The sequence below is a fragment of the Coloeus monedula genome (assembly GCF_965178545.1).
Source record: "Coloeus monedula genome assembly, chromosome: 14".
Lineage (NCBI taxonomy): Eukaryota > Metazoa > Chordata > Aves > Passeriformes > Corvidae > Coloeus > Coloeus monedula.
Window position 1 is genome coordinate 17,219,826 of NC_138794.1, and position 26,438 is coordinate 17,246,263.

At 40.4% G+C, this 26,438-nt stretch overlaps 1 protein-coding gene across 1 annotated transcript; it reads right to left on the reverse strand.

Annotated features, from left to right (window-relative positions):
- Positions 1 to 203: 203 nt before the first annotated feature.
- CA12 (carbonic anhydrase 12) lies at positions 204 to 22,040 on the reverse strand (the record flags this gene model as incomplete). The annotated part of the gene is made up of 10 exons (XM_082290641.1): positions 204 to 288; positions 974 to 1,058; positions 5,436 to 5,562; positions 6,611 to 6,768; positions 7,220 to 7,283; positions 8,960 to 9,055; positions 9,870 to 10,012; positions 12,547 to 12,726; positions 18,793 to 18,813; positions 21,950 to 22,040. The coding sequence occupies 10 exons, from the start codon at positions 22,038 to 22,040 to the stop codon at positions 204 to 206; spliced, it is 1,050 nt and encodes a 349-aa protein (XP_082146767.1).
- Between the last annotated feature and the right edge of the window lie 4,398 nt (positions 22,041 to 26,438).

Here is a 26,438-nt window from a genome sequence, read left to right on the forward strand (position 1 = left end):
GTGAGGAATTCAGCTCAGGGGGATTCACTGATCATATCTCTCTGGAAAACAAGAGAACAAGGGCTACAGAAAACTCGTGGCTGGTATGTGTTTTTAGAACTCTCTTGAGGCTTATCATTAGCCAAGAACAGGAGATGTATTTCACCAATCCAAAATAAATCAGTGCTATGAATGAAATGGGGCTTTTGTGACAGAGCAGGGCATCAAATTTTGGAGATGTCATCTTCCTCCTTTGACATGCCTGGTTTGTAGATGACTCCTCTGTTGTCTTCACCTCCCTTTTTGCAGCTAAAATAAAACAAATGTATTAAATAATTGTAATGCCAGTGGAGGAAAAGCACACTTAGTTACTTAAAATTGTCCATTATGCATGTATGTATGAGATTATTTTTCTCTGTACTAGTGCAAATGTCACAGTAGCTTATTGTTACAAATATTTCAGGAGTACACAGTTTGTATGCAAGGTCAATTCTGAATGTAAAGGGAATCAGGCTGTAGGAAAATTTGTAATCTTAGATTTTTTTCCAGGATTTGCCTTTGTTGGCAAACAGTGGCTCAATGATCTTTTGGCAGTACATATTTCTTCCTCTAAAATGTTGTGACCTTTGGGAGAGGTTTTCCTAAATTTCCATTCTCCTTGTTTCACTTACTGTTCTAGAAAAAAAATGGAAGGATCCAAAAAGCAATTAGGAGCAGCAGTGCTAGCAAAAAGAACAAGAAAAGAGCAAATGGCATTTGAGAAATAGAAAAACTGGGTAAGTCTGTTATTGACCCAGTCTGATATCACACAGGGGAAATAATGTCTACAGTAATAAAAACAAATCATAGTTTGTAGGAAGAGATCATGTCTTATAAAAGATCAAACCTTACCAGTATAAAAAAAATGTGCAAAGCTTTGGACACACAATCACTTCTTCGTGTCAGAGGAAAAATATGGATTTTTTTTTTGTGATATGACAGCCAGACATCTTACCTTTTCTTCTTCAGTAGCCAGAAGGCTACTGCAAGAATGATGAGAACTCCCAGAATGCAGGCTATCACAACAGAAACCACAAAACCTAGGAAAAGAGGGAAAACATGCAAAACTGTTGATATCATTGTCTAGAGAAGAGAAGGTGAGTCTCTGGTCTGTCATAACATTTGCATTCTGCATCTGCAACTTTTCTACAGCCTGGTCACATCACTTTGTGACTGTGGAATGGGTAACTTTGCACAGGTGTTCCCTGGAATGTCCCAGTCCCACAGCTGGATCCACAGTTCACAATGCTGTGACATGAGACACATGCTGAAGTCACGATGCCAGTGTGGAGGCACCGGCACAGCAGGTCATAGCAGGAATATGATTTTTGTGCTGTAATAAATAAGAGATCATAAGCAAATCCAAAGAACTAAACCCAGGCAGCCAAGGATGTTAAATTTGATGCCTTTTGTTTTCTCAAACAGAACACCATTGAATGCGGACAGCTGAAGAATGATACGCTTTGCTGTTGATTGCTTAAAGGCATCAAAGAAGGTAAAAATTAATCAGGATATTAGTATGAAGAACTGAGTGATCACTTGTTTGCATAAAGATTTAAGGATTATCATAATGCTATATTTGGTAGTGAGCTTCACGTACATTTTTGGCAATGGAAGTATTTTTTATTTATTTTGGCCTCCCCAAAGATCTGGGAGGTGAGCTCTCTTTTCTTAACTGCATTTTCTTAATTTATTTACACATTGTTTTTTATATTTTATCAAATGACTGTTTCTCTCTAAGCAACATCAGAGCTCTTTCAGAGTGAAACTGACAGGTTTCATGTTTTCCATCTCAATATTTTCTCTTATTAAATCAGTTGTTGATAAAACACAAATGTTAAACATGGAGTTTAACCTATTCCATTTGACTCATTAATTTGAAGCCCAGCTGAATGGAAGAAGCTTACATCCATGGACTTGAAGAAGATCTGTTTTACAAAAGGTGAGTTTTGTTATAGTAAAGGCGTGTCAAATGGACACAAAAATGTAACACCAAAGAGATAACTGTAGAAAAAGAGCTTGTAGTTTGAAGAGGAAGGGTAGGGAGTACTTCTTTCTGATGAGAGGCTCTTCTTACAAAATTTAGTTAGTATTTCGGCATGGTACCCTAATCAAAACTAGACATGAGTTCCTGTTTAACTCGTGGCAATGAGTGGTTTGAACACCGAAACAAATTCCAGCTGCATGTATGTGAAGCTGATTTTATTGAAATAAATTGCTGACAGACAAAATATATCATAAACACGTGTGAGTTTTGCTGTGTAATCCTTAAAGATTAGAAGCTTTTTTCAATGTGGTTCTTATTAATAGTGAGCATGAATTTAGATACTCATTACTGGCATCAAAAATGTGGATGACCGAGCACTTCAGTCATTTTCAATTTTGATGCAAAACACCGTCCGGTGGCCCCATCTTGTGGTGTCTGTGCTCAGGTGAAAGTGGCAGCTCTCAGGCTTGTCACTGATAAGGCAGAAAAGTTGCTCAGAAAACCTGCTTAGTAGGGGCCTAGGTGTGCACAACAGGAGTTCTTTTACAAATTTCTGTGGTTGCCTGGCCCAATCCTTGATTCTGTGCATGGCCTCTCCTTTCCTTCTTAATAGGTGTGTTCTGTTCCTATTTGAGGTACAGCTGACTGCATCAGGCTGGATACTTGCAGCAACCAGGTGTACTTCACTGGGCTTTGACAGGAGCCTTTTAATCTTCTTTTTCCTTTTTTTCTTTTTCATTTCTTTCTTTTCTTGACTTTTTTTGCCCTTTAGGTGAGGGCCTGCACCTGTGAGGGAGCTTTTGTGACTGCAGTAAGTGGAATGTGAGATTATAGGGGCAATGAATACCTTTTTTGAAATGGGTTGAACATTTTTTCTATGGTTCACTGATAGAGTCAATGAGCTTTTGTAATTAAATGTACTTAGACTGAATGGGAGTTTCTATTAAAGTAACACTGAGCAATGTCTTTCATAGCCATAGAGACTGGTTCTGGAGTATGAACAGCAGGATGGGCAATAACCCCTACAATTTAACTCTGCTAAGTCATGCTGGCTTTAAAGATACATTGAAAATGCTTTTATAGCTGCTGTCCTCTCTCTGTGGGAGCCAATAATGTGGCTTAACAGAGGAAGAACCAAATGTTGTTACTTGGTTTGGCTCTAGTTCACAGCAACAATTTTGAGAAAGTCACATCTGGATCAAATTTTCCCCCATAAATGGAAATAATGATACTTACACTGTTTCTGTGAAGTGTTTGGAGATTCCTGGATGAAAAGTATAGTGTCTGATTTTCAATTATTGAGATTGTGGGTTGTAACTCTCTACTTTCTACTATTAAATACTGAGTGTGATTTACAGAGAGAATATAGTCAGGTCCTGGAGGGTCAGTTTAAGAAACAGATGGAAAACTGCATTTCTCATTTCTGACTGACCACTCTGACTCAGCAGATCAGTGGCTCGTAGGTGTGGTTAGGAATTGACAACGTACCCTTGCCAAGCCCAGCAGGTATTGAATTTTGATACACAGAGGATGAGGTTAGAAAATGTAAAAGTTGGATTGCTAGGATTGCATGGTGAACCTGTCTCAATCACAAGAGAGCTGCTCACTCGGGAACTTCTGGTACTTCAGGAAGTGTTTCTGCAGTGGCATTGCTATAAGTAGATTGTTTGTGCAGAGATTTAAGATGCTGCAGAGGAAGCCTTAGTCTCAGGAACTTGGCAGCTGTATTGCAAATTCTGCTGGTTGAAATCATTGCTCATAATCTGACTTGAGCAGAGATTTGAAGAGGATTACTGAAATAGCCATCCTGGACCCAACTAGCTCTCTAGCTGGCAGCCAGTGTTTGAGGCTGGAGGTTGGAGAAGAAAGTTTTAACCTCTTTGTGGTCATATAAGAATGCCATGGGGAGCATTCTTCTGGTTGGCCAATCCATAAAAGCAGAAAACAGACTGACATACTTTAGTTCTTCTCCTCTTTCACTATTCAGTCAGCTTTTAGTTTACTCAAAATATTGTTTGTGCAACCAGTATCCATTTGTATATTAATCACAGAGATGTTACGGAATGTTAGTTCATTGAACGTGTAATTTTCCTGTGTATTGTGTTTAGAATCTAGCAACAAAAGAACTACTAGTGTAATTCTCATTTTAAGAGATCAGCCAACTTTTGGTGACAAATGTAAATCATCTCTGATTTCAGAGAAATGTTTTGCCAGGATTTGTTTTGGCTGATCTCTAATTTTCACTTTTCTCCTTTGTAGCTTTCTATTAGAAGAGATATGTTATGAAAGGGTCTGTCTGCAGAGGGGAATGGCAGGAACAACTACTGCAGTGTGCCTGCAGGGAACTGTTTCTGCAGTGGCTGTTGTGTGAAAGTGTCCAAAACAGACAATTCCTGTGTTTTCTGTTCTTTCATCTAAGCAGTGAAGAAACTGACAAGCAAAGTTGAAATGATGTGCTAACACATTTTATTAATTTGAAAGTTTACTACTTGGCTAATCTTTTTTATGAAGTCTGCTTTTTCTTTTAGAAGTATTTTATTCTCAATTTCAAATAGTGTAGTGGCTTGCCTAGATTCATCTGCCTTGGGTGTACATGCCACTTTCACAAGTCCTTAAGAGTATTCGTTTGCAAAACAACAAAGAAGTTGGAACAATACATTTTGCACAAACAGTATACTCAAAGGCCTTTCTGTGAGGTACAGCTCAGCTTCTCACCACAGATGCGGACTTTTGTGCAAAGCTCCCCACCAAACGTATGTCTTGTCATTGTGTAACACTGCAGATTTAAGCCTTTGGATCAGTTCTTCCTCATAAAATGGGGTTGTTGTTTTTTAATTTGTAACGCTGAACCATAGAATCCAATGTTATGAATTATATTTATTTGCCAAGTGTGAATTCCTCAAGGACCTCTTCTGATTCTGTGTAATTTCCCCAAAACAAGGTCCCTGAAAGGCAAAGTTGTGACTCCCTTTAAATGTGTGGTCTGCATAAGATCAGGCCTGACATTGCTGAGAACCAGCAAATGTCACTGGTGAGACAAGGCCATCTTAAGCACTTACACTGGCTGAAACAGCTCAGCTGTGGAGCTGTTTAGTATTTGGAGTGACAGCAAATACTTCTGCCAAGGGTGACAAGGCCAATCGTGTCTTCCTTCTTTTATATCCTTGCCTTTGATCAGAAGGGTTGCAGGACTTGCCTGACACCCACTGTGGAAAAGAATTCTTATCTACCCTGAGAATACCTTATTCTTGTGCAATTGCCCATGCATCAGTGCAATACAAAAAGAAAAGGCAACAAAGTGAACTACAGGGGAAGGAGATTGTTGTGTTTCTGTAGTGGTACAGTGCAGCAGGACTGCCATTTCAGTACTTCGTGTTTACCCAGATCACTGTGCACTGTTTCTTTGCACAGAAGCATTCATACAACTCACCTTCACGGAAGGAGATAAAAACCAGTCTTTCATGGAATTCCTGAACGTTTCTGAAGTTATCAACCATTTCCAGGGGTTCTGGGTCATCACTCTCTGTGCAGTACATGGCTGTTTCCAGTGTCAGTAACTAGAAAGGGAAGCACCTGTTCAGCTCCCAGAATACAGAGAAAGCAGTGCCAGTGTGGGATCACTGGGAGTGTTTGAAATCAAAGGGGTAGTCAAAGGGAAGAGGATACATTAAGTAATAATGAAGTCTTGTGTGGCCTGTAAACCTAAATACAGAATAATGTGTAAACAGTGTGACATCTCCAAGTCCATACCTGTATTTTGTTTACGTCCTGATAAAACTACTCCTTACTATCAGATTATCTGCCAGGAAAACTGGATGAGAGGAAACATGGTAGACTTTTGCAGCATGTTCTCCCTGGCACAGTCTAACTCCTAAGTGGTATTAAAGGCTACTTTTTGAAAGAACTCTTTATTTTGGTAGAGATGTGATCTGACAGAATGGACAAAGGTGGGAATGTATTTTCGAAATGAGAAGCATGCAGTAATTTGATCCGAGATTTTGATAATAATATTTTCCCCCTGTGTCTCATGACACGTGAATCAGAAGATAGTGATTTGGAGTTTATAGTCTATGTAAGTGGCCACCTAAGAGCAAAAGAAGTTAATTAGATGAGCAAAAAAAATGTAAGCTGGGAGAAAAGCTAGGGGATTCAAGATTGATAAATAACACAAGCTTTTTAGAAACTTTCCAACCCACCGAAGTCCATCAATCAAAGTAGCACTAAAATACTTGGTGAATAGCGTTCAGACATGGAGCCCAAACAAAATAATCTGCAGGTAACTCATGGAAAGACTTAGAGCAGGGAGTAAGTACATAATGAAAATAAAAATTCATTTCACTTGACTGTGATTTTTTCAAGGTGATAGTGTACCAATTGCTGGGCAGCTGGCTGTCTTTTGTTCTGGCCAACTGAAAACGTGCTAACAACAAACAGAATGGGATATTGATTTATGTCAGTTCTGTGCTGTTCTTCCCACTCAAAGGATTTTAGCAATGGTCACCTTTCAGTTTTACAGGAACATAAGAGAAATCCAAGAAATAAGAATATGTATTTACAGTTCTTTAGCAGACACCGATCAGGAAAATGTGCTCTGTTGGAACTTGCCTGCTCTTGAGAAATTTTAACAGGGTGTCGGAAAACTGTCCAGAGAACACTCGGGTAGCACGGCGGAGTTGTCAGGGATCCTTCATAGCGATAATACTCATCCAGTCCGTCAGGAAGCAGTTCTTGAATATTGAAACCAGGGACCAGGACCTTCTGATCTAAAAAAGGGAGTTTGTGTTAAATATTGTATCATGACTACACAGGTGTTTCAGTCAAGTGAATTTGCTTGTCAGTAAGTAGGATATTTTCAGTGTCATATCACTAGGATAAAAAAAACCTTTTAGCAGAGATGAGCCCAGTTTAATAAGAAGCATGGCTTTTCAAATTTCCTATGTATGCATCTTGTCTAAGATACCAGATCAGAGTCCTCTAAGATAAACTGTGGCCATATTAACTAAAAACCACCATGTGGAAGAAATGAGGCCCAGTCAGAATCACACGGGATGTCCTAGCCATATGCTCTTCCCAGAAATGCACTGCATTTGGAAGCCTTTCACAGTTTGTGACAGGTTTGCCTGGGATCGCTGGACTGTTTCTTCAGCCAGTTCAATCCCTCTCAGGGTGACATCTGATACTCTCAGCCATTCTCAATCTGATTTAGCCACTCACCCTTGTATTTCACATTCTGGAAGTGCCGGAAGATCTTTTCATAGGATGGGTTGAAGGGTCCAATCTGCAATGATCACATTATCAACAGCTGTGCAAATCACCAGTCTGAATATGAGTCTGTACTTCTGGCCTGTCTTAAGGCAAGTGCCTTCACTGTCCAGATATTCATGTGGCATAAGTATTTTATAACTCAAACATTCCCTCTGTCCTCAGAGCCATGATTATGCTCCTGCTCCAGGGCTATTAGAGCTGCTGTATCATAATGCTGCCTTTACAACTGCAGTGCAGACCTTTTGTGTGCATGTGAGAGACCCTATTGCCCTTGCCTGCTCAGAGTGCTGTGCAAATGAAGAGAAACCCTTTCCTCTGACAGCATTACAGGCAGAAGTTCTCAGCTGCCAGGCTTCTCAGATCATCTTCTGGTTTCCAGTCAAAGCCACATTTTTCCACCCACAAACGTTTTTTAATCTGCTGCTCTTCATGGTCCAGTGAGGTAAAGAATGACACTGTTGGGTGCTACAGGGCTACAACTCAACTATTTGGCAAAGCCTATAACTCAACTATCACATAAGACTATGTTTTTCAACTGCTACCAGCAGCTTTTCAGTCAAATAATCAATGCCTTTTTTATTAATTCTTCAGAGCTGGTGCTGAGCAACTCCTCTGACAACCGGACATAGTAAACTTGTGTCCTTACATCAACTGTAATAGCCACCAGCTGTCTGAAAGCATTTCCAAGACCTAATCTCCATTGTTCACTAATTTGATTTTCAAACACCATTGCTTAGAAATAACCAGAATCCCAGTATTATTCCCTAGCATAATGTACAATACTCTTGACACTTTTCACAGCTACAACTTCCAAATGAACTGAAATTTAACAGAAAATTACTGTCAGAATCACCTCACTAGGAAGTGAGCTTGGGTAATATTAATGAGAGCTTTGTTTGCTAACTAGAACATTTTACTTTTTTGATGGAAATGTGGAAACTTGTGGTTTTGGTTTGCTATGCTGCAGAAAATCCTCACATTTAAAAATGGTTTTTACAGTTATTGAGGAGTTTTAATCCTCAAGAAAAAGGAGAATTATATATGTATAAGCTACTAATTTTTTTTTTGTTGTTTAAGATCATTATTATCTTCATATGTGGAACTTCAGAGAGGAAAATTGGAAAGCCGTCCTTCTGACATCTTAAAATGTCACTGAATGTACTCATTTACTGTAATCTGTGATTCAAAGAATCTGGGAAGTTAGCAGGGAGAAGACTGTGGTTAAATCCTAATTACATGTAGTGGTCAAAGGCAGGGTTGTGCCTGCCTGTGCCTCTCTTCTGTGTTCAAACTGCTTCATGCTACAGTAGGCAGCTTTGAGTAAATGAGCTTCAAATTCACTGTTGCCTCTTGTTTGATAAAAGCTACCAGTCATTAGTTTGTAAATGAATGCAAGGATGGATTTAACATAGCTGAAGTTAATTTACTAAAAAACATGAGGAAATACTCAGAATTTCTCTTTTCTTAATATTTCCTCCTGGTTTGGTATATGCTGGTAGAATCTAACCCTTTTTTTTTTTTTTTTTTTTTTTTTTTTTTTTTTTTTTGTGAAAGAGAAAAGGAAGAACCTTTATTCAGCCACTGTATTGTTAAATAATGTAGGTAATTTTGTACATTAAAGGTCTCTCATAACTGAATGATTGAAAGCATATTCTAAACAAACAGGAAAAAAAAGATCCTGCATCCTACCTCAAGAAGAACAGCCAAAACTGCCAGCCCATCTGCTTTGTCCATTGCTGCTGTTACATCTGGGTATTTCTCAGAGTTGTAATGTACAATATGCAGCTATAAAGGAGGAGATATTTTGTTACAATAATGCCTGGGTCGTGCTCACATTTATGCTTCACAGCTAAAAAGGACCAGTGCAGCCACCTCAGGATAAGACAATGCAGGAGGGTCCTTCAGTGATTTCTGGGTGCAGTGGTAGGATCTTTTTAGAGAAAGGCAGAAGGTCCTGGGACTCCCAGCCCTGCTGTAGCTGAGTTACACACAGCCCACATGCCCCATGATGAGGGGAGAAAGAGGATCATGACTTCAGCTTCAAGGCATCTTGACTGGAGTACTAATACATTTTTCTGAAAAAACACCTTAGCACTCCAATATTTGGAATGCAAACCCAAGTGTTAAATGTAACTAGAGAAGAAATGGATTCCTAAAGTGCTGTTATGCAAGCAAATTATTCTGACTAGTTTATTTTTTTAATAATTTAGAGGTAAATATCTGATTGGTACTGCTTATCAAAATGTATTCCAAAATCCATAATTTAGAAATTAGAAAAGATAAATAGTTTGTCACTGGATAGAAGAAGGTGAGTAAAGGTAAACAGAGCAGCAGTGTCATGCAGGTAAAATTTACCTCAAGCGACCTGGTGCCAGTTCTGAGTTCAGAATCTAAATTCCAGCTCCCTGACTTAGCACGTCCGAGTCCATCTTTTTTTGTGCTGCACAACCCATTTTTTAGTATGTACCCAGATCATAAATACTTGGCTTAGAACCTTGCAGCTGTTTGTAGTCATTTACCCAAGACACAGATCCCACTTTGAAACAATGGGACCTGCCCAACCTTCTTTGCTTCTTTCCCTGATCTGAGCTGGCCTTACCTCTGCTGCAAAATGCTTCCCACTGACAGTGTGCTCGGAGCCTTCAGACTTGTTTTGGTTTCCCCAGTGCAGGTGAAGTTGAGACGCAGTGTATTCAAACGGGAGGTTTCTGATGGACATAGTCGGTGACAGATACATTTTCACTGTAAGCAGATCAAAACCAGATAGGAACAAATGATACCACAGCTCTCAAGAACAGGGCAAATAAAAATACTGTATATTATATATGGAGCATGAAAAAAAAAGATTCTTAACTCAAATCCATTTCAGTCTGTGTTAGGAGATAAAACACTTCAGTTCTCTTGAAGCCTTTCTTAGTAGATCAGGATTTAGAACATTTAGAACACACCCATTTCTATTTTCTTAAATACATGAATTGAATGTGACAATTGTTGCTAGTGAAGATCTGTCTTCTCCCTGAAGAATGCGAATTTATCTCAGACGTTGAAGAGACAATTATTGATATGTCGAAGCAAAATTTAGGCTCATGTACCTTCTTTCAATCCCCTTATAATGGTTGAAAATGGCTCAATAAATTAATATTTATCGCGGTAATTTATATCTTCTGTTATATTGAGCTCTGCTTGCCTCTTAATCTTCTTTTAGGAGCAGATGACAAAACCAAATAAACTCCCCCCTCTCCTTGCTGCTCCCCAAACTGATGTCAAGCAAAAGATAATCCCAGGCCTTAACAACTAGCATTTCCTCTCTTGACGTGCTGGAGGGAGACCTTTGTATGCATTACCGTCCCTTCAGCTCACTAAGGCTCTCCAGTGGGGAAGGCAGGCTGGCTGTTGGGGTTTTTTTGGTGTAGAAATGACAGTAGCAATTTTCAACCCAGCAGAAACTTCTCAGTTGTTCACTTGGACCATTTGGTACTTAATAAAGCAATGGCTTATGTCAAGAACAGATCAATTTCTTTGCAGTTTATCTGTATTATTTTCCAGAGTGAATACAGTTTATTTCTGGACTGTCCTGGACATGCTTTTCAGGGGAAACAAGGCTCAAAGCTGTAGTGAAGTAGCTGTGAGCCTATGTATTTTTAGGCTCCTACTAAAGAGGGTTTTTTTGAGCTCTACTGTTTTCAGTCTAGCTGAAGTAGGTAATTGTGTCTGGACAAGATGGCTGGTGAAGAACATTAATTATATATAGGAATGACTGACTATAGTCAATATACTAAGCATGCTACTGATTAATACTAAGCATGCTACTGATTTCCTCTAGCTGAAAGAGAAGGTAGCAGCAGATGGTATAACAATCACTCCAACAGAGGCTAATTTTTTGTTACTCAGGGCAATTAATTTGTATCTAAAGGAGGTTTCTAGAGTAGGATGCATCTCTGCTGCTTTCTAAGAGGGCACTGACCTTGGAAATGAATTCCCATTTTCCTGAGGGTGTTATGTTTTTGTCTCGGCTTTCTTTAGGAAGTAATCGAATATTGTATTTTAGGGGTGAGGTCTGACAGTGGTAGTGACTTAGGTTCTTCAAGGAATTTGTTTTTACCATTGTGACTGTTTTGGGAGGGACAGGCTCTTGGTGCTGTTCTTTTAGCTCCTTCTGCACTCTGGCACCCTTCGAGTACACAGTGACAATTTTTCCTTCTCTGCCTATTCCCTGTCACGTACATCAGCCTGGTGCATTCAACTGTGACAGTCCAGTCCTTCACTCAGGACCGAGAAGGACTTTTAGGAAAAGAAGGCTCACAAGGAAAGGGTATTCCAGCCATTCCTGGTATTAATGGAGAAATGATCAAGAGGAAAACCAGGAATCTCTCCTAAGAGATTGGCCCTTACTGAAGAATGGGCTTATGATGTTCAATAGAGCAGGTCAACCTCACTGAAAGAATGTTTAAAAAAAAGAGATTTTGATCAACTTATAACCAGGCATGTGAGAGCAGAGGCCATTTTACAATGCAGGTTATTTTGATACTTATGCAATAAAGGAGGATACAGAGAAGGAGGGTTTTATAACTTATTGTTCCTATGTCTTCAAGTGTTTCAGGAAGGAATGAAAAGTGGGAGGGCTGACTCACTGGTGTATTGTATAGTGTGTAATTATAGGAGACCTTTATGAGACAGCATCATCTCTGCATTTACCTTCTGTACCGACACTGATTTAGTGCTGCTGTGGGGAGGGCCTGTTTGTACACTGTTTCTAACTATTTTTCTGTCTTCTTACCTATCCCTACCTATCACTGTCTATCTTACCTTACACTAAGAAGGTTTCTATCTCAAGTCAGAAGAACAGAATGGTGCTCCTACATTTTTTTCCTCTTCCCCATGCCCCCACATAATTCAGTTGAGCTGCTTTGATGAATGTAAGAGACCCATTACTCATATTTTATCAGTTAATCTCTTCACAAAGTCTGTTTCTGTTTTGGAGCACCACAACCAAAGTAAGAAGAAAACCTTGGGCACTAATTCTGACATGCCTAGGGTTTATTTTAAATTTCTTTATTTAAAGTTTGACTTACTGGGAATCCATTGGTACTTAGTACATTCCCAGGTTTCTCTAGCCTGTTCTGTAGATGTAGGTATGCTGATGTGAAGGCTTCCTCATGTGATTAGCAGCTTAATTTCATCTGATAATCAAAGTAATCCACCCATGAAGTAAAAAAACCACTGAGTTCCTGCAACTCTTTCTTTTACCATTTCTTGCTGTCCATGAGCTCCCTTACCTGAATGGCCATTATTGATCAATGTAAACTGGTCGGTGGAGGGCACGTTATAGCCTATGAATTCTAAAGGCAAGAGATTAGAATCATACTGGAGAATATCTTTGTGGAAATCAATTGGTGATTGGAATACTCCTCCACAAAATGGGTATTTCTTTGACCAGGCCTTCTCTCCATCAGGACCTGTGTGAATTAACAGAGACATGTTTGTGAAACCTTTACTGTGCAATTAACACAGAAATTCCCCTATGTCAGCCTTCTCACAAAATTTGGAAAAGAAGCCTTTTCTGAATTTTTAAGACTTTTTTTTTTAAAGAAAAGGACCTCATTAAAACTGAGGTAATGAAGGATATGATCATTTTTCTGAGGGTGTTGTGACCTAGAGACAGGTCTGATTATATCAGACCCTCACAGACTTTTCCTTACTGAACAAACTGTCTGGCTCTGTCTAACAGGATTGCATAACCCACAGTGAAAAGCTAACTTGCAAAAATGGAAGGTGTTATGGTAATTTAACCTGCAATAACTTGCTCAAACTCTGGTGAAACTTTTCCTCATCACAGCCTTTTGCCTGAGGTAAGATCTACAAAGAGTAGATAATATCAAGAGAATTTTAATTGTGCCTTTGATTTAATTACACATTAACAGCTAGCAGCTGTTTGCAAACTGTAAGATGAGATGATTTGGATTTAAATACCAGAAGAGGTACTTGCAACTTGTGTTCCTCCTTGTCTCTGAACATTCATCATGATTCTTTCCAAGGCAGGAAGGTCCTTAGGGATCACCCAGCCCAATCTGTGTAACACAGGACACTGGGCCTCCCTGGATCAATTTCTACTTTGGTGAGGCCATTTCTTTAGAAGGGAAGAAACATCTATTCTTCCTTTAAGCATTGCAGACAAAAGATACTTCATTAGTGCCCGATGGATAATTACTCTCCTTGGCAGGTTGCTTTTCACTGAGAGCCTGCTGTTCCCATATTTTTGTTCCTTGTTGAAGTACTTCTAACATAGAGGATATAGTTTCTCACTTCTCTTAAACTAAGTAGATTGAGTCCCTTGAGTCTTTGATTAGAAGGCTTCTTTTTCAAACCTGTAATATTCCCAGTGGCTTCTTTGAAGATCAGGTCATCTTGCAATTTCAGATATTTTCTGAAGGAAATTAACAGCCAGGAGGATACTATTAGTGGCTCACTTTATTTACATGAAAGACAATTGCCAAGTAAATGGACAGTGGAGGTGAGTCTGACTTAAACCTAGTGCATGTGTCAGAATCAACAAGATCAGTTCTGGTACTTAAAGACAGACTTACTTCCTTGGTGAAGCTGTTTAAGATTATTCAAGACATAGGTTAGCAGGTGACTTTGTTTGCAGTGTGGATACTCAGACTCAATCAGTGCTTTTCAGTATAAATAGGCCTTGCTGTTGCTGTAACTTAAATTTTTTACTCCAGTTCACTGACAATCACATCAATTTCTTTCCACTTACATCTTTGTGATACTAGCTTAAAGTTGCTGAATTTCTTTTAAAAAGGTTATAAATGTTATGCTGACATTATAGAAGCCTATCCTCTACCTATTTTTGGCAAATAACAAATACGTCCAGAAGAGCATAAATTACATACTATGGAATACATACTGAAGAATATTTCCCAGGAAAAGATACAATAGGATATATCAAGAAATGATGGTTTCTTAGGTTCAAATGTGTTGTGCAAGACAATGACACTGAAATTTAACACTTTACTAGGAGCTAAGATTACAGCAATGTCAGAAAATTGGTGAGAAGCCTTTATTGTAAAAAGACTTCAATAATTTTAAAAGGTTTGATAAGGTAGTGAGTTTGCAAGAAGATTTTAATATATTACATATCATAGCTTTGGAGACTTGATAATTAAATAGGTGATTGATGTATGAAATAGAAGTCTGGTCCCAGCCAGGGAAAACCATGTCATGAAATACCGATCATTTTTTCAGTACTGTGTTTGGGTGACTTGAATGTCTGGAAGAGTTGGCAACAGAATGTGGTAACTTCCACACCTACATCACCAGTTCAGAAGGAAAACTTTTGTCTTTTCTGTCAAATGATGCAGTTATCACAGTCTTTATGTACGTTGATCTTTACTAGCATTTATCCTTTTCTTGACATAAATCTGCAACTTCACTCACAGACGTTTAAGCTACAGAATGTTTTGCTTGTTTCTCATTCCTGCTCAATTAAAAAACCCCAACAAAACCAAGCGAAACCTCTTTTTTTGGTACAAACCCAATTTTTATAGAAATTCTGTCTTCTGTCACATAGTCTTTCTAATTTCAGTGCCTCAAAACTCCTGTCTCAAAGAGCTGAGCTCACTGCAGCTTAGTTTTGCATATGTGAAATTGAGATTTCCACGGTAGATAAACCACACAGCTGGAAGGCATTTCTCAGCTAGGTCTGCTGAAAATGAATGATTGATTGTGAACCAGATTTTCCTTTTTCTGTGCCAGTACACTCAGATAAATTCAGTGGAAATCACATTGTGTTTACAAAGGCTTTGTCTGAGTACTACTGAGTAAAGAACAACATGTGGATGTAATATTGGCCTGGGCTGCAAGTCCCAAAAGATATTAACATAAGAAGTACTGCAAAATTATTTTCAAAGTTAATTTCCTTTTTGTGTGACACATTTGTGACCTAGGCATTTCAGAAGTGTTTGCTGCTATGAGGATCCCACCATGACTGTGTCAGCAAAGCACTAATTGTGCCATGGGCCTGTTCCGCCCCCTCAACACTATAATTCAGCTGTTGGAGTGAGCATATTAAGGTAGACAGCTGTTGGAATGAGTGGAAGTAGGACCCTTCCTGCTACCACTGCTCCCAGTGCTGCCAAGAACACTCCCTGCCCTAGGGAGTGCAAACTGAGGCTGCCCAAATCCAGCTTGTGGACTGCCTTGCTTGACACGAGTTTGCAGGACTGTGTTCCCTTACCACATTGAAAATAGCCCTGAGCCTGACTGTGCCCTCATGGCTATTTCATAAAAGATGTCTGTAGATAAAGCAGGAATAATTCTCTGGATAGTCTGGCTGCCCACTGCCCAGTGAGCTGAGCAAAACACCCTCAGCACCAAGGCTGCACGTGTCCATTGTACCATCTCCTTTGACAGCTTTTAGCTTTCCAGCCAGCCCCACAGCACTGGTGCTGCTGGGCAATGCAGGACAGATGTTCCTTCAAGAACAGTGGTGTCTGCTCCCAGGATGTATACATTGGCCCATTTAAAATAAGGAGAAAACAGCACTGTGAGACTCCAGTAGTACCAACAGGCTGCTGCTCTGATGACCAATTAATGTTTGTGTTGCTCCAGATTTTCAGTCTATCCAAGTTCTCTTGATTAGAAGCAAACTAGTGTAGTAAAATGCATTGGATCAGTAACACAGGGAGTGTCTGTGGTATTTTTGCAGCCAGGCAGAGCACTTTGCCCTGTTTTCAGCCAGCTGGAAGCTGTAAAGTTGCTGTTTGCCCAGGGCTGAGATAGTGGTGAAGGCTGAGAGTCCAGGCTCCCTGCCATGGTGACACGACCACATGGTTTCCATTTTGCTCAGAGCTCAGTCATACCATTCTGTGCACACAGAGCCAATATGTGTGTATCTTCCACACATGCGTTCAGAGGGAAGCTTGTGAGATAGAGGAATCGCCAAAGGGCTGTAGCTGTCGCTGTTACTGCATTCAAGTGCTGTATGAGAAATCTGGGGCATGTTCAAGTGTGTTCACTAAAGCTTGCATTTCTGAAGGGGAAGTAGAAGGGTCTTAGCACAGGTTCTCAGCACTTCACTGAATTGAAGTATTTGGCAACAGCAGAATAAAAGTTTGCAAGTACAATTAGCCTGATGTCTGTTAGCAACAGTTCTTGTGTCTGCATTGCAGAAGTTGTCTCTTCACATGCTAAAGTACATGAATAATTCTGTTGGCAATATTACGGCTAAAGCATGTTAATAATTCTGTTGGCACTATTACCTTAAACTTGTCTGCAAAGCTAGTTTTCTCCATTGTAGCTACTTGTCCACTCTGAAGGGATGATTCTGGTTCTCTGATTTCATTCCAGGCCACTTACGCTACAGAAACAGAGCCAGAATCCAAATAACTGAAGCCTCACATCCACTTCTACCATTTTTTTCTGGGGCAGAAGACTTCAGCCTGCACCTCACAGCCACACAGCAGCATTGCCAAAAGCTGCCTGCACATGCTGTCCTGAGCTGTGGGGCATAGGAACCACTCTTTTAGTTCTTTAATTGAAAACACTTTCCTTATGATACACTTGATCTACTTGATCAAAGCAAGCCTGTGTCACGGGGGTCTGAGGGCTCAGGCCTCACTGCTCCATGGTGTTTCCTCCAGGCACTTTTTCTTGGGCTATGTACGAGGGTAGTGAAAAGAGGAAGAACAGATAGCATTGCTGCAGTTTGGCTAAGGAAGAAGCAAACAGAGGAGAGGTTTAGCCTTTATATTTGATGTATCTAATGTAGTAGTTTCCATTATAGGCAAAGCAAACTCATTTCTTTGGAAAGCCTGTGCTGAATAGATAAGGCCTGATCCCATGCGGTGTCATCTTGCTTTGCTACTGTGGCCTGAGGTACTAACACTGTATCACCATTCAGTTTTACATATCATCCTACTCAACAAATAGAAACCTCTGACAGTGAGCACCCAGATTTCTCCTCCACCCTTAAGCTTGTACCTTGACCCTCATCTTGACATCAGTCTGCACTGTGGTTATAATGGCTTGATTTCCTTTCCATTCTTATTGACTCAATTTTAGTGAGAGGCACTGCAAAGTGTTTTGGGGACAGAGGTAAATGGTGGAAAGTTTAGGATGCCGTAAGGAACCAGGATCAGTAGAAGAGTACAGAGGGGCTCTTTCCTGGGTTAGCACAACCTCTCTAATAGCTGTTTTTCTCTGTGGGGATCAATGCTCCACCTTCGCTTTTCTGTACTATTCTGTACAAGTCCACTTGCCACTTTACTTATTTGAAGTTGCTTTTATGTATTTGCTTTTATATGTTTTTCTAAATACATTTTGAAATCAATAGTTGAAGGAAAAAGACAACCTGTTTTGTGAACCTTCTCTCTATCCTCCATACATTTAGAATGTAGAAATCAGACCGCAGTATGGAAGAGCTTAACAGGAATTGATGAAGTTGGGCATTGAGAATAATACACTTTGAAATCATCACTGGTACCCAAATTTCTAGGAAGGGAGGAGTAACTAATTTAAACAAGGATTACCCTGGGAAGAAGGGAAAAACTTCTGCTTTGATGGTAGTAAAAAAAGTCTCGTTTTCCTTACTACCCAGCAGGGTTAGATTTATCTGATGGCTGCTGTCAAAGTGGAAGACCCAGGCTTTTGCTGAAGCTGTGTCAAGCTTTCTCCCTACTGGGAATGTGAGGTATATGTATGGACACTGGCAGATAGACATGCAGCTGACAGTTTTCCTTCTGTGTATGTGAAGCAAGTCAGGTAAACTGGAGCACAGCCAAAGGGAGGAGTTCCCAGCAGCAAGTTCAGTCTCAGAGGTTCTTTGTGTTGTCTTGGAGCAGCACCAAAAGCTTAAGAACAAGCTTTTTTTTTTCTGAGATTCTCTGTACTGCCTAGTTCTGTGGGGGTATTTGGCATGTAAAATGCTACTCTGAATGAGGAAATACCTGGCGAGAGGATTTGATAAGTAAAAGAAAAATGCTAGATAATTCTTTTTCTGAGCAGCCACCAGGTCCTTCTGAGTTAGTAGATGACTAAAAGGATTAGTTACAAATTAACACTGCTTTCCTGAAGATGATTTACTTTGTCATTGCTGGGATCTTCGGGGACCTGAGTCTCCAGTAACATGATACAGGTGACTTGCTGAACTCTGACTACTTGAAAAAGAAGATTCATGTGGGCAGGGAGAGAATGCTCTTTGCAGAACTAGGCTGGAATGTGCTGCTGGCCTGTGACTGGTGAGGAAACAGAGGGCTTCAGGGACCCTCTGCAGTTGTAGGGCCAGCTTTGGTCTGCTGAAATTCCTGTCATTCCACATGGAAATTTAGAATTCAGTAACCAATTCTCAGTCACTTAGATATGAAACCTGATAGATGAATAACAGATTTCAAGAAAATTGACCAGATTCAAACCTGGGTAAGGATTATGATCCCAGTAAGTACTCACCAGAATACATTTGGCAGGTTGTCCTTAAAGTATAGAAGAAAGCCATAACTTTGTATGTATGAATTAGTACTTACCAATATAAGACCATTTTGACCCTGTTTAAAGACAAAGGAGATATTACTGTGAGTAGTTGAAATTGATCTTACTCTGTAAAGAAACAAATTGCTACTTAAACCCATGTATTGAATTTTGCAATACTTTTGTCTATCTTTCTAGTCCCAGCTGTTGATCAAAACATAGCAGAACATAGACACTTTCAAATTTTTTGACACTTTATGAACCTTTCTCACTCAAATTGTAACTATAATTATCCCTGTGATCCTGCCCATAGGGGTGAATTTCTTGTGGTCACTTAAATCTTGGGGCAAAACTGCCTTTAAAAAAATTATTTATTTATTTAAATTTGAATATCCACAGATTTTGTCTGTAGGTACATCCCTGGGATTTTTTTCTGGTTAGGAAGCTAAGGAAAGTAAGTGGAGTGTAACTACAGTGAACCCCTGTATGCCTTGTTGAGGAGTTTGTCAGTGGCTTGCCAGTCGTTACACTGAGGAGTGATGGACAGAAATGAATAGATGGACTTTGAAAAAAGGGAGTATGATACATGAACCCATATAACTCAGAGAATCCCAGGGAGGGTGTGTGAGAGCTAAAATGATCAACACTCATCCACTGCTTAAGGAACTGAACTTGGGACAGTATCTCTGCATGTTTTTGGAAATGTCTTGACTTATTAAATGCTCTTTTTAGTAATTTTTTTCCTGGTCCTGAAATCTACTTAAAAACACTCAGCTTGCTGCATAATTAGAGGTACTCGTCTTGACAGACCTGAACAGTTTGTGTTATCAGGCTAATGCTGATCTTTACTCTCTGCAAATTTAATTTTATTTCTGCTTAGAAAATAGTCCTGAAATACAAATCTTGCAAACACTCAGTGTGCCTGTGAGTGTCTGTATGCATGCAGGCAAATATTTATCATAACATGCGCCTGTCTGCTCAATACATGGTTCTTGGCAGCATTTCTTGTGCTCTGAAGTGTGGTCACAGATGCAGCTCTTTCCCTAAGAATGTTGTGTGAAATGTTTGGGATTAATTTGTAGGGGTATGCAAACCAACTGAACTTAGCTCTTTTGTATTGCTATGTGCTGGGAACACGAAACTCTCTGTTTTCAGTTTGTTAGGACCAGTGTGCCTCATTCTTTTACACTGGAATTTTCAAAGCAAGGTCTGTGTAATCATCCTGGCTCAAGTCCTCAGGTTCTTCTCATAGAAGAATTAATGTTTTAGATTTCAGGATGAGAAACCTCCTTCTCCTCCTGCCTTCTCTCTGCAGGGGATTACCTCTTACTGGGTTTTTGGGGCATTGCTTGTGTCCTTTGGTCATTCTGTAGGCAAAACTTGCATACAGACAGAAACTGACTGGCAGTAGGTTCTAGAAACATCCTCATTTGAGCAGGGTTTGAAGAAATACTGACTTAACTACTGTGTTCATGCTCTTTTTGACCATTAAAATGTGTATGAGTTGTCAAAACTATGATTTTTATAATCTACAGCAACCTTAAAACCATCACTTTAAAGTGTTTACAGTATTTTGGTCAGTAATGCCACTAGACACAAAAGTAAGTGAAAGCTTCAAGTCTTTTGCCAAGTGAAGTATTCCTTAGCCTGTGAGTAGTTTGATGATCTGCAGGTCACTGCTGTTATGACTTTATGGTGAGCACAACCATAGCAACTACTGTAGGTAGGGCTGAGGCACTTTATGCTCATTTCATCTATCTTGAATCGGGAGATGAATCAATTACCAGATGGCAGAACCTCCTTGATTTTGTCTGAATGACCACAGAGAGCTGCCTGCCTCCAACTGCGAGCAAGGTTGCTTTTACCCTTATTCTGCTTGGTAATGGAATGAGGGTTAGGCAGACTGTCACACAGTGTCAAATTGGAGGATTCACATCTGGAGGGGAACATTCAATGGCTCTGTGTCTGTGAACACTCTCCTGCCTCTTTGTTCATGTTGGGATGAGTATTGATGAGTAACACAGTTACATGCCGGTGCATGGCAGAGGAGCTTCTTAGAGCCAGTGTACCTGCATCTGACTGATCAATAGCCAGGGAATAAATCCATTTCCAATGTCACTTGAGAGCTGGGAAAGTGTGAATGGTTGTAGGTGTGATAATCTACTTGGAAAGATGTCTGAGACAGGCAGATCTTCTAGCTCTTGCCATTTCTTGCTACTAGATTTCTAAGTCTGAGATAGGCACTCTCCAGAATTCCCTTCAGGATGTATCGTAAGATATCTTTTCAACACATCCTTTCAATTCCAAACCTTCTGTATGGTCACAGAAAGCACCTGGAAAACATCAAGCTTTATTTATTCTGTTGTTCTGGAAAGCACCAAGCTCCAGGAACCTCTGTCCTTCAGGTGGGAGATTCTGCTAGAGAATATAGGCATTTTTCAGAGGACATAGGCACAAAATAAGACGATGACCTTAAAAGCTTGAATTCCATGGCTTGTGCTGCTCATGCAAAAAACCTGGTAAAATGCTTGTCCTGGCAGAGCTCTGCATGAACCAACAGCTCTGGATTATGGTTGAACCTTCTGGATTTTTGTCCTATGAATATACATGCTGAGTAAGTCCTCTCACACAACACTTTACAACGATTCCCCTCGTATCCTATAATAACACTGGGTAGATTATAATTAGTGTGAAAAAATTAAAATTGGTTAGAATCAGCTTGAATAGATGAACATGGACTCCTAAAAAGAGAGTGAAGAGTGCCATCCTCCTAAAACTAGTCTTGTTTCAATATAAGAGAATGACCTCTACTGACCTCTACTATGTGGGGTGCTTTACAGGCATTGCCTTTTTTCTCTCTGGTTTAAAAATAAACAGGCAGAGGGAAAAGTGTGATGCTTCCACTAACTCTGAAAGGGCCAGTCTCTGCTTCATTTTATGAGAAATAAAAGGATCACAAAGCAAAGCATACTGAGCATGGAAGAAGTCTAGAATGCCAACTAAATCAGAGGACAAATTTCTCTTCCCTGTATATTTCAGAATACCTTTTCTGAGAAATTGAAATAAGAATACTGACTCCAAACAACTGCAGACTACAACAATATACAACTTTGAGCGTTATTGAATAGTAATAATTAAAATAGGCCATCTTTCTGCATAAATAACTGCCCTAAGGTACAAGTGACAATAAAATAGAAAGCTGAAAGACTTTACCATTCAACGGCGCTTGCACTGAGAGCTGTATCTTTAGGAAGAAAATAAGCACAGTAGCCACTGTGACTATACTGAAGCTCTTGGCTGACATCTCAAGGAAAGACTGATAATATTCCAGCAGTTCACAGGTTTCTTTGCACTCTGAAGAAATTCCCTTGTAGACATGTGGCAAATAGCAGAATGCACATATACAGAGCTTCTGCTAATGAGTTACTGCCCTCCTCTCTCCTTTTCTCTCTCCTTGCCTTTAGGACTGCTTTTTATAAAGCTCCTGAGACTCAACCCAAAACAAATGATGTAATCAGACCTACCTCTATGTCACAACAGCCTCAGAAAACTGATCATATCCTTCATTACCTCAGTTTTAGTGAGGTCCTCACAGGGCAGACTCCAGCACTTAGAGAGGGAATTTAAACATGGAATTTGAGAAATTACTTAGCAGAGATAAAAATGCTTAAAAAAGCTGTCCTCTTATGGCCCATACCACAGTAGAGTTTTTCTAGCCTGTTTCAGAGAGTCTCCCTCAGCTCCCATTTTTGGATGAGTCTGATGTAGTATAATGGCCCACTGTGAGGACTGGAGGGAAGGGAGGAGAAGTGAGGCTTTGTGTGGGACTGGTAATAACTCAAAGGGACCATGGGCACTTCCCACAAAAACCGTCCAACCTGTCAGGAACAGATTCCTTTTGAGCTGAAGGCTCTTGGAACCAGGAGGACACATGAGGTAGGGAGGAGTGAAAATTCATGAAGCAACAGTCCCAGAGTCTGATATTATTCAGGACGTGTATGGAGAGGGATCAAGAGGAGCACAGGGTGTAAGTCAATGTCCTCTTCTGTCAGTGACTGAGGAATAAGCTCTTAAAGTGAGGATAGCTGAGGAGCAGAAGGTGGGATTGAAGAGACTATTTGTTTTATTACATTATTTAGTACATTATTATTTATAATTTTTATTAATTGCTTGCTACATATTACTAACAGCTTTATCATGTATTAGTATTGATTGGTCAAACTTTATTTTCAACATCTTTATTTATCAACTACTGTTTAATTGCTCAATGTTACTAGACTTGCTTCATTTTTCCTACCATTTATGAGGCTGATAAAGGGAAAGGAAAGTTAACTGGAGCATGGCTCACTTCTGCCTAGATCCCAGGTAGGGCCCTGCTGTAAAGCAGGATTCTGGTCTATTGCTGCTGTTCATCCATAGCCCAGTCCTCCCAGTCTAGGTGGAGGGAGGCTGCAGGGAGCAGCAGCAACTAATTAATGTCCTGTAGCCTTTTAGAAAGCAGCTGTGGTTGAGAACACTTCCTCTCATACTTCTCCTTAGCATTTGGTAAACCTAGATTGTAATTCTGCTTGTTTTGGTTCAGACAGATGTAATCAAGAGGAAGAGGGTGTAAGTTACAGAGAAAATGTTTTTAACATGACTTTTCAAGTGCCATTGTCCAAAGCAGAGGGCCACTGTCTACCACATTTGTACAGAAGGTATGCTGAGTGTTTTAAGCATATGGGTTATCAGCACACAGCTGTTGCTGCATGCAGGACCTTCCTAACCTGATGGAAATTTGGAAACATCATTTTGTAGGTTTCTGTAGAATAAGTGGTTTTGTCATCAGCCTTCACATAGCTGGCAGCCTGTCTGACAAGCTGCTAAGGTTGGTATCAACAGCTGAAAATTACCTCCTCTACAAAACAACCCTGTTGTGTAGGAGGGTATGGACTGAGCTATCTGCCAAACTGTGTTTTCTTATCTCCTTCCTTCATCTTTTCTGATAGTGTTCTTGAAACATTCACCATGGTGAAGTATGCTCTGATTCTTAGAATCTCCCTCAGACCATTTTTGCATCTTCACAATCTGCACCTCTCCTCCCCCAGTTCCTGCAATAGCAAAAGCCAGTTTGGCTTCACATCTATGAGAGGAATTCCAGGCAGTGCTTGTGCTGTCAAGGCTGGCTGGATAGAAAGCTCTTTGCTTCCAAAATATAAGCCATAGAAAAAGAGAAAAGAAGCTCCCTGGCATAGTTACCTGCCTGTGTTCTGCACAAACATCATAGAGACTGCATTTTATTCTGGATTTAAGAAATTTTAGGTTGCTAGCAGTTGGTTTTCATTCCTGCACCAGGCCAAGGCAGAGACAGAGCAGCATTTTCATGGACATGGGGAGCTCATGAGAAGCAGTAGATTTGCATCCCGAGTGTGAAAGGTCAGGCTGAAATTCTGCAGTGTGGGTTTATCAGTCTTTAATTTGCACTGTCCCTTAACTTTAATGGTGTTTTGCCAAGGCAGTAGTAATGCATAGACTGATGTGATAGTGGAAAGTGTATAGGACAAGTTCAAGGCAAACGGGTAAGATGAGGCATTCTTATTAGAGAGTACGTTTGGAGTTTTCACTTGCAAATTCTGTGAGCACTTGAGTGACCACACTCACTCCCTCTTCCTGGTGTGTTTAACTTCAAAGGTGAAGCTGTAATAAAACAGAAAATAAGGTCCTCTCGCCAGCCATTCAGGCGCAGGGCGGGGCTTCCTCCGGCCCTCGCAAGTGCGATTAAAAGAAGGCTCTAGGGAGCGCGGCGGGTCGGGGTGTGGTACGGCAGTTCGCGCGGCCGTTCAAGTAGGCAGGGTTGCAGTCATCCTCCTGCTAGTGGGCTTTTTATTTTGTGTGGGCTTGGTTTGGTAGGTTGGGTTTGGGTTTTTTCAGCAGTGGTCTCCAAACGATCAAAAGCTATAGCTAGTGAAAGTGTACCAACCCAAAAAGAACCTCTCAAGAAGGCCACATCTGTCTAGACCCCTTCCTGTATGGAGTGTTTGAGCTTGTCAGTAGTACCAGGGGATGCTGCAAAAGATGCCCGCATGCGGTGCGAACAGGTGAATGATCTCCTCTGCCTGGTGGTTGAGCTTAAGGAGGAGGTAGAAAGACTAAGGAGTATTAGGGAAAGTGAAAGGGAAATAGACTGGTGGAGTTTCACCCTTCCATCCGTGAGAGAAGCCAACCAGGAGTCAGGGGACTCCCATGCCTCCTATCATCAGGCAGAAGGAGGAGACCTAGTAGATGAAGGAGAGTGGAAATGGGTCCCTACTCAGGGAGTTAATAAAAATTCCTCCTGACCCCCATCACCTACCCAGGTGCTACTTCAGAATAGGTGTGAGGCCCTGGATCCAGAGGGTCAGCCAGGCGAGACTGAAGAAAATAATCTGCCTGCAGAATACTCAAGATCACATCAGGCACAAACCTAAAACTCCCTCTGAGTGCATATATTGATTTTGTTCAGTGTGTGTCTTCAGAAGGATTAATTTCTCTTGCATTTCTGGACTAAAGTTAACCAATTACAGTAAAACATGACTGTAAAGCAACTTGACTTCAGGTCCCAGCTGTTAGGAAAACAGTAGACTAAACTATGATGCTTAGAATAGGTTAAGCAGCACCCATAAAAGAAGCAGACTGAATACTGTATTTACAGTGTCTGTGACTATATTACAGTTAGAAATATTGCTAATCTTGGCATGCAGGTGAATCCAAAGTACAAATATATTGCCAGTTAATTTCAAAGCACTGCATTCAGTTTCTGAGAAAAGGACCTGTTAAGTATCTACTTAGTTGCATGTGGGGAATATATGTAGTGAATTACAAACTGATTATATACAAAGGTAATTAGGCTTTTTGGTGCTAATAGATTATATGACTTAACAGAGGTTCTCAGTCACAGGGATGAGGTGGACATTTGGCCTGTAGGGCATGATTGCTGCATGCTCTGCAAGGGCACGGCTCATTCTGTTGATGAGGGCAGGAGAGTCACCTCAGATGTAAGTGGGTTCCTGGGGCCAGCTCAGGGGAGTGGGTTGTGTTGTTCATAGTGATGACTGTATGAATGATGTGCAAGAAGATCTGTTGTCTAAAATAGGCTCCAACAAATTTCCTTGTCACCTTACCAGGATGGTGACCCTGCCACCACATGAAAAGCACAAATGGTATCCTGTATTAGGAAAGGTTACCTGGGAAAGTTGCATGAAATAAGAATTTCAAGGGCAAAAAAGTAACCACGTTTTTTGTGGTCACTACTGTGACTAACAGTGCTTCTATGTAGTAATTTAAAAACAAGCTGAGGATTTGCCTATGTGGGGGGGATGAGAAAGGATCCTTGCAAGGTGGCAACAGCCCAGAACAAATTTCCAGCAGAAGTTTCCAGCAAACCTAGAATGTGAATTCATGGTGTGCTCAGGTGGGCTTTATATAACAACTAAATAATAGGTATATGCTTGTGAGTCACTATATTTGTCCTGTCTGCACACACTGAAAAGCCCAAAAGCGTGGTTAAAAAAAGGCTCAAGCAAACAAGTCACGAAACAGAGTACAGCAAAGTGAGGCATTCCGCTAAAGATGGAACACAGCTTTCTCCTCATTGCTTTGCACCCCTGGATCCTGCCAGAAATACTCCTCAGAATAACAGGATAATTTGTGTTGCTGGCCTCTGCTGTCTGCTTCATTCACCACA